This window comes from Labrus mixtus, chromosome 23, assembly GCF_963584025.1.
Source record: "Labrus mixtus chromosome 23, fLabMix1.1, whole genome shotgun sequence".
NCBI lineage: Eukaryota > Metazoa > Chordata > Actinopteri > Labriformes > Labridae > Labrus > Labrus mixtus.
This window is the reverse complement of record NC_083634.1, coordinates 20,487,182-20,494,681: the sequence shown is the minus strand read 5'-3', so window position 1 is coordinate 20,494,681 and position 7,500 is coordinate 20,487,182. Positions and strand designations below refer to the sequence as shown.

General features: G+C 46.6%; 2 protein-coding genes across 2 annotated transcripts in view; both read left to right on the top strand.

The window, feature by feature from the left end:
• zgc:153012 (uncharacterized protein LOC777626 homolog) overlaps positions 1-5,329 on the top strand; it is a 14,160-nt gene extending 8,831 nt beyond the window's left edge. The window contains exons 3-4 of the mRNA XM_061030669.1: positions 4,445-4,496; positions 4,784-5,329. Of these exons, the coding sequence (XP_060886652.1) occupies positions 4,445-4,496; positions 4,784-4,933 (202 nt within the window). The 3' untranslated portion in view covers positions 4,934-5,329. The remainder of the gene's footprint in view (positions 1-4,444; positions 4,497-4,783) is intronic.
• A 1,124-nt stretch (positions 5,330-6,453) lies between these two features.
• Positions 6,454-7,500, top strand: part of LOC132958066 (phosphatidylinositol 4,5-bisphosphate 3-kinase catalytic subunit alpha isoform-like) — a 22,351-nt gene continuing 21,304 nt past the window's right edge. The window contains exon 1 of the mRNA XM_061030663.1: positions 6,454-6,827. The gene's annotated coding sequence lies outside the window, so the exon portion shown is untranslated. The remainder of the gene's footprint in view (positions 6,828-7,500) is intronic.

The window sequence follows — 7,500 nt, the reverse complement described above, 5'->3', positions numbered from 1 at the left end:
ACAGTCTGACCATAATGTTAACAAACCACCTGTTGAATTATCAGCACACTCTCTGATGAAGCCTGAGAGGAAAATCTCATCGTTACAAAGTTTTATTAGTAAAGTAGCAATACAGACTTTCAATTCACTGACTTCATTTTACATCAAACACCTCCCCCGGCTTGTTCCCAGCATGCAGCAGAGTTTATTGATGTTCCCTCCGCAGTTGTTCGACTTCCTTGAAATAAAAACGTGTTTTTCAACAAATAAACATCTTTAAAGGGTTAAAGGTCACACCATTTAACATTTAACAAAACTGTGAGAATCAGGACGAAAAAAACAGAAAAACCATCAGGACCAGTGAAAGGAGCTCTGTGTTCTGATTCACTTTGAGTGGGCGGGAAGAGAATCTCTCTGCTCAGTTTCTATTGGCTGTCACTGTGTGGGCAGCGGCAGAAGCGGGGCATCGGCCAATCACATGACAGAGAGTGGCTACGTCTGTATGGGAGAGGGGCTGGTCCAATCATGTCTGTCACTCATTTAGAGGCAAAGAAGGAACAGTTCAGTTTGAAGCAGGGTCACGCATGAGACCGGACGAGGGAACCAACAATCACAGAGAACCTGGATCCACCAGGCTTCACTTTTTCACCAGGAGACGGGACCTTTAAAAGGGACAACAACCCCTAACGAGGGACAACAACCCTTAACGAGGGGCATCAACCCCTAACGAGGGGCAACAACCCTTAACGAAGTGACAACAACCCTTAACGAGGGGCAACAACCCTTAATGAAGTGACAACAACCCTTAACGAGGGGCATCAACCCTTAACGAGGGACAACAACCCTTAACGAGGGGCAACAACCCTTAACGAAGTGACAACAACCCTTAACGAGGGGCAACAACCCTTAATGAAGTGACAACAACCCTTAACGAGGGGCAACAACCCTTAAGGGAGGACAACAACCCTTAACGAAGTGACATCAACCCTTAACGAGGGACAACAACCCTTAACGAAGTGACATCAACCCTTAACGAGGGGCAACAACCCTTAACGAGGGGCATCAACCCTTAACGAGGGACAACAACCCTTAACGAGGGGCAACAACCCTTAACGAAGTGACAACAACCCTTAACGAGGGGCAACAACCCTTAACGAGGGGCATCAACCCCTAACGAGGGACAACAACCCTTAACGAAGTGACAACAACCCTTAACGAGGGGCAACAACCCTTAATGAAGTGACAACAACCCTTAACGAGGGGCAACAACCCTTAACGAGGGGCATCAACCCTTAACGAGGGACAACAACCCTTAACGAAGTGACATCAACCCTTAACGAGGGGCATCAACCCTTAAGGGGGAGCAATGACATCAGAACTTAAAGGGATTGGCTGGTTCCTGTGGTGTGTTTCTGAGCTGTGATTGGCTGGTTCCTGTGGTGTGTTTCTAAGCTGTGATTGGCTGGTTCCTGTGGTGTGTTTCTGAGCTGTGATTGGCTGGTTCCTGTGGTGTGTTTCTGAGCTGTGATTGGCTGGTTCCTGTGGTGTGTTTCTAAGCTGTGATTGGCTGGTTCCTGTGGTGTGTTTCTGAGCTGTGATTGGCTGGTTCCTGTGGTGTGTTTCTGAGCTGTGATTGGCTGGTTCCTGTAGTTTGTTTCTGAGCTGTGATTGGCTGGTTCCTGTAGTGTGTTTCTGAGCTGTGATTGGTCGGTTCCTGCAGTGTGTCTGTGCGTTGATTGGTTTGTCATATTAAACGGTGGGCTTTGATTGGTTTAAGATGTTTTGGAAGAAAATGATTTCAGGTCCGCCGAAGGTGCCCTCCCCCTCTCCCTCCTGTGACTCAGACCCTTGCCCTCCTGCTCAGCGGCGCCCCCCCTCGACACCGCCACTTCCCCTCAGGAGTCGTCAGCTTGTTGCGAAGCAATCAGAGACATCGGTTGTGTTACGGGATCATAGAAAGGTCAAAGTTCAAGTGTCTGGTATCAGGGAGTCCTGGCCAAGTGCACGAATGATTACCTCACAACCCAAACTCAGGACGAGTCAGAGGTCTGTGACCTCGCCCCCCTTGGCTCAGCCAATTACAGAGGCCCAGCCCAGATCAACCAACATACATCCCATGACCTCATCAGCCCCGCCTACAACTACGTCCCGCAATCATCTACTTTCTACCGCCCCTCACCCTCATTGGTCGGTCCCTGTCAGAGCCACACCAACTGGGCGAGGCTCGGAGGCCACAATGATGTCATTGCTTCTGTTCTGTCACAGGTAACCATGGCAACCCGGTGAGAGGGATGGGCCTTCTAAAGGTGTGCTGGGGCTCATGTATCTCATCAGTTTAAATATATATATTGATGCAGTACATTAAACGTACAGGTTTAGTTAATGTATGAAAAGGTCAGTGTAAAAAAAAAATCAATAAATCAAAACCTTTCTGTCTGCTGTGGAATCAATCAAGCAGTGACAGTCCTGTCTGTCTCTCACCTGTCTGTCTCTCTGCTGTCTGTCTCGCTCCTGTCTGTCTCTCACCTGTCTGTCTCACATGTCTATCTCTCTTCTGTCTGTCTGCGCACTGTCTGTCTCTCACATGTCTGTCTCTCTCCTGTCTGTCTCTTACCTGTCTGTCTGCATACTGTCTGTCTCTCTCCTGTCTGTCTCTCACCTGTCTGTCTGCACACTGTCTGTCTCTTACCTGTCTGTCTCTCACCTGTTTGTCTCTCCTGTCTGTCTCTCTCCTGTCTGTCTCTTACCTGTCTGTCTGCATACTGTCTGCCTCTCACCTGTCTGCCTCTCTCCTGTCTGTCTCGTACCTGTCTGTCTGCATACTGTCTGTCTTTCTCCCATCTGCTTCTCTCCTGTCTGTCTCTCAACTGTCTGTCTCTCACCTGTCTGTCTCTCTCCTGTCTGTCTCTTACCTGTCTATCGGCATACTATCTGTCTGCATACTGTCTGTCTCTCTCCTGTCTGCCTCTCTCCTGTCTGTCTCTCACCTGTCTGTCTGCCTCTCACCTGTCTGTCTCTCTCCTGTCTGTCTCTTACCTGTCTGTCTGCCTGCATACTGTCTGTCTCTCTCCTGTCTGCCTCTCTCCTGTCTGCCTGCATACTGTCTGTCTCTCTCCTGTCTGTCTCTCTCCTGTCTGTCTCTCACCTGTCTTTCTCTCTCCTGTCTGTCTCTCTCCTGTCTCTCTCATGTCTGTCTCTCTCCTGTCTGTCTCTCACCTGTCTGTCTCTCTCCTGTCTGTCTCTCACATGTCTGTCTCTCTCATGTCTGTCTCTCTTCTGTCTGTCTCTCTCATGTCTGTCTGCATACTGTCTCTCTCTCCTGTCTGTCTCTCTCACATGTCTGTCTCTCTCCTGTCTGTCTCTCACCTATCTGTCTGTCTGTACTCTGTCTGTCTGTCTCTCACCTGTCTGTCTGCACTCTGTCTGTCTCTCACATGTCTATCTCTCTCCTGTCTGTCTCTTACCTGTCTGTCTGCATACTGTCTCTCTGCATACTGTCTGTCTCTCTCCTGTCTGTCTGTTTCCTGTCTGTCTCTCATGTCTGTCTCTCACCTGTCTGTCTGTCTCCTGTCTGTCTCTCTTCTGTCTGTCTCTCACCTGTCTGTCTCTCTCCTGTCTGTCTCTCATGTCTGCCTCTCTCCTGTCTGTCTCTCACCTGTCTGTCTCTCTCTCATGTCTGTCTCTCTTATGTCTGTCTCTCTCCTGTCTGTCTCTCTCATGTCTGTCTCTCTCCTGTCTGTCTGCATACTGTCTGTCTCTCACCTGTCTGTCTCTCTTGTGTCTATCTCTCTCCTGTCTGTCTCTCTTCTGTCTGTCTCTCTCATGTCTGTCTCTCTCCTGTCTGTCTCTCACCTGTCTGTCTCTCTCCTGTCTGTCTCTCTCATGTCTTTCTCTCATGTCTGTCTCTCTCCTGTCTGTCTCTCTCATGTCTGTCTCTCTCCTGTCTGTCTGCATACTGTCTGTCTCTCTCCTGTCTGTCTGCATACTGTCTCTCTCTCTCATGTCTGTCTCTCACCTGTCTGTCTCTCTCATGTCTGTCTCTCTTCTGTCTCATGTCTGTCTCTCACCTGTCTGTCTCTCTCATGTCTGTCTGCATACTGTCTGTCTGTCTCCTGTCTGTTTCTCACCTGTCTGTCTGTCTCCTGTCTGTCTCTCTTCTGTCTGTCTCTCTCATGTCTGTCTCCGACCTGTCTGTCTCTCTTCTGTCTGTCTCTCTCATGTCTGTCTGCATACTGTCTGTCTGTCTCCTGTCTGTCTCTCACCTGTCTGTCTCTCTCCTGTCTGTCTCTCTTCTGTCTGTCTCTCTCATGTCTGTCTCTGACCTGTCTGTCTCTCTCCTGTCTGTCTCTCTCATGTCTGTCTCTCTCCTGTCTGTCTCTCTTCTGTCTGTCTCTCTCATGTCTGTCTCTCTTCTGTCTGTCTCTCTCATGTCTGTCTCTCACCTGTCTGTCCGTCTGTCTTACAGTAGTTCCAGTAACAGTCTGGTTGCCATTGACAACAAAATTGAGCAGGCCATGGTGAGTCTTACACAGTACCTTACACAACCAATTTTTCCCAGGCTGCGCCCTCTGCTGGCTGAATAACGGCTGTGTGTGTGTGTGTGTGTGTGTGTGTGTGTGTGTGTGTGTGTGTGTGTGTGTGTGTGTGTGTGTGTGTGTGTGTGTGTGTGTGTGTGTGTGTGTGTGTGTGTGTGTGTGTGTGTGTGTGTGTGTGTGTGTGTGTGTGTGTGTGTGTGTGTGTGTGTGTGTGTGTGTGTGTGTGTGTGTGTGTGTGTGTGTGTGTGTGTGTGTGTGTGTGTGTGTAGGACCTGGTTAAGAGTCACCTGATGCTGGCGGTCAGAGAGGAGGTGGAGCTTCTGAGAGAACAAATCAGAGAGCTGCAGGAGAAGAACACACACCTGGAGAGAGAGAACCACATCCTGAGAGCACTTACACACACACACAACAAAACATAACACACACACACACGTCTATATACATATGGGCAGTCAAAAAATTAAATTATTTAGTTTGCGATTAATTTCTACATTTGAATAGTTAATCACAATGGATCCCGTTTTTTAATCGCATCTTTGAAATTCCATTATTTCACATCTAAATATAAAATTTGTAAGGCTTTTATTTTGAAATTGTGTACTGTCTTCAGCAGAGAGTGCATTACTTTTTGTTTGAATTCAACCCTGCTTGTTTGAAAAAAGTTAGGACAGCGGTGGAGCCTAAAGTGAAAGTTGATATAAGATAGCTCCGCCTTCATTTGCTGCTTTCATGTTTCAACACACAATCTAAACATGATGATGATGATGATGAAGAGTTGATTAGATAAATTAATAAAAACTAACTGGAGACACTTACAGGCTGGTTGTGTGTTTGTGGGGATGATGAGGAGGAGGAGGAGGAAAACCTTTTTAAGGGTGAGATTGAACACTAAAAACAGTTCAGGTTACTTTATTTGTACCTGTAGGTAAATGTGGTTGCAGTTGGAGTTGCATCGACTGAAACACAGAAAATATTTAAAGGTCACATATTCTGTATAATCATCTTCCCCATGTTCCTCTAACTCTAACATGTGTCTCTAGTCCGTCTCCCCCCAATCATGAGAAAAGTCCATCCTCTCCGTCTTCTGCCTGCTCCACTTTTCAGAAAATGTGTGCTCAAACAGGCCGTTTAGAGAGTTTCCCTTCATGACATCACAAAGGGCAGTAGCCCCTCCCCCAGGTGGGTGACACTCCCACAGCTAGGTGTTTGTTCTGCCCTCTGAGTCTGCCTTCTCACCGTAAACAATAGGACATGGAGCGAGAAAGCACTGAGTACACCCGAGCCCTTCCAGAGAGGGGGCGTGGTCAGACACAGCTCATTTACATATTTAAAGGTACAGACACAGAAACAGTCTGTTCTGAGCAGGGCTGAAATAGAGGGGTTTATAGACATGATCAAATACAGGATCAGAGTGGATTTAGAACAAGAAACTTCACACACATGTTGAAGAGGAGCTCTGAGACTTATTTAAACTGAAGAAGAAGAGGAGGATATGTGACCTTTAAAACATACAATGTGCAAATGCATGGTACACGGCTTAAAGTGATAGACAAGTTGATCTCTAAAAGTTTCAGACCTTGAAGTAGTGTTGAAAGAGAAGTGTAAAAAAAAGATGTGAAATCTGTAAAACTGATCTTTAATAAATGTCTTTCTTGCCTTAAGACCAAAAACGCCCCCTACAGGAGAGGACAGGCTGCAGCCTACTTTAGACTTAATGTTCAGTTACACATCAATGAATCCATGATGTTTATAAATCTAAAATATAAATGTGTGTGATATAAAACACAAAGTTCATATAACGTGTCCTCAGAGAACTGTCGTTATGATTTATAGATGTATAAATTAAACTGATTGATGTAACCGAAGTGTAATGAGCAGCTCTGTAAGAGGGTGCTGGCCCTTTAAGGGAGGAAGAGGATGAGACCCCCCTCCTCCTCCTTCAGCACATTGTTCTGCAGCTCCCGGCAGCAGCCTCCCTCTGCTGCTATTCGCTACAGACAGACTGAGAGACAAACAGGCAGGCGGACAGACAGACAGACAGACAGACAGGCTGACAGACAGACAGGCTGACAGACAGACAGGCTGTCAGGTCTCCGGTCTGAACGTCTATCAGAGACCCGGCTGATGGGCGGCGACTGATGGATCCACCGGCTGATACATAAACGTAGACAAAGACAGAGAGAGAGAGACAGGCGGTCGGAGACGCAGACAAGGCGGACAGAAAGACAGACAGGCGGACAGAGAGACAGACAGGCGGACAGACACTATGACCAGGGGCTCCTCGCGACGTTGGACCCACAGGCACGAGCGGAGGTGAGTGACGGAACAAAGAGTCCTCTCGTCTTTCTCTTTGATCACAGCCCTCTGATGCTCCCACTGCCGTAGCCATGGCAACCATACCTTAGTCTGAGGTCATGAGGAGAGGAGAGGAGAGGAGAGAAGGAAACAAGGAGAGGAGAGAAGGAGAGGCGTGTCTCTGACTGATAACCAGAAATAAAATGGATTAATACTGACATCCAAACAGTCACACTCTTATGTTCATATTAATCTATCTGCTTTATTTATATTTATTCATGAATAACTGGAGTATTGTTTATATCAGTGTTTGTTTTCCTGTTTACCTTCCTTGTTTACAAACAGACACGTGACGTCATCAGTGTCAATCAAAGTGTCCGTTACCCAGAAGGGCAGCAGCTTCCTGTCAGCTCCCTAACACCTTAACAACAACAATAATAATAATAAATGTTAATAATGACAGTTATACAAATGATTCTCTTCTCATCCTCCAAACTTCTCTTAATGTTTTTTTTTTAATATTTGATGAATTTGCAGAAACAGCCGTTCATTTATTAATTTATTTATTAAGTTATTAATTAATCGATTAATTAATTTTAGTGATGTATGTCCACGTCCTGTTTGATGTAAATGAAACGTGATGGACTGTTCCTTTAAATGAGCCGGTCAACAGGAAGACAAGTGAAGGAAG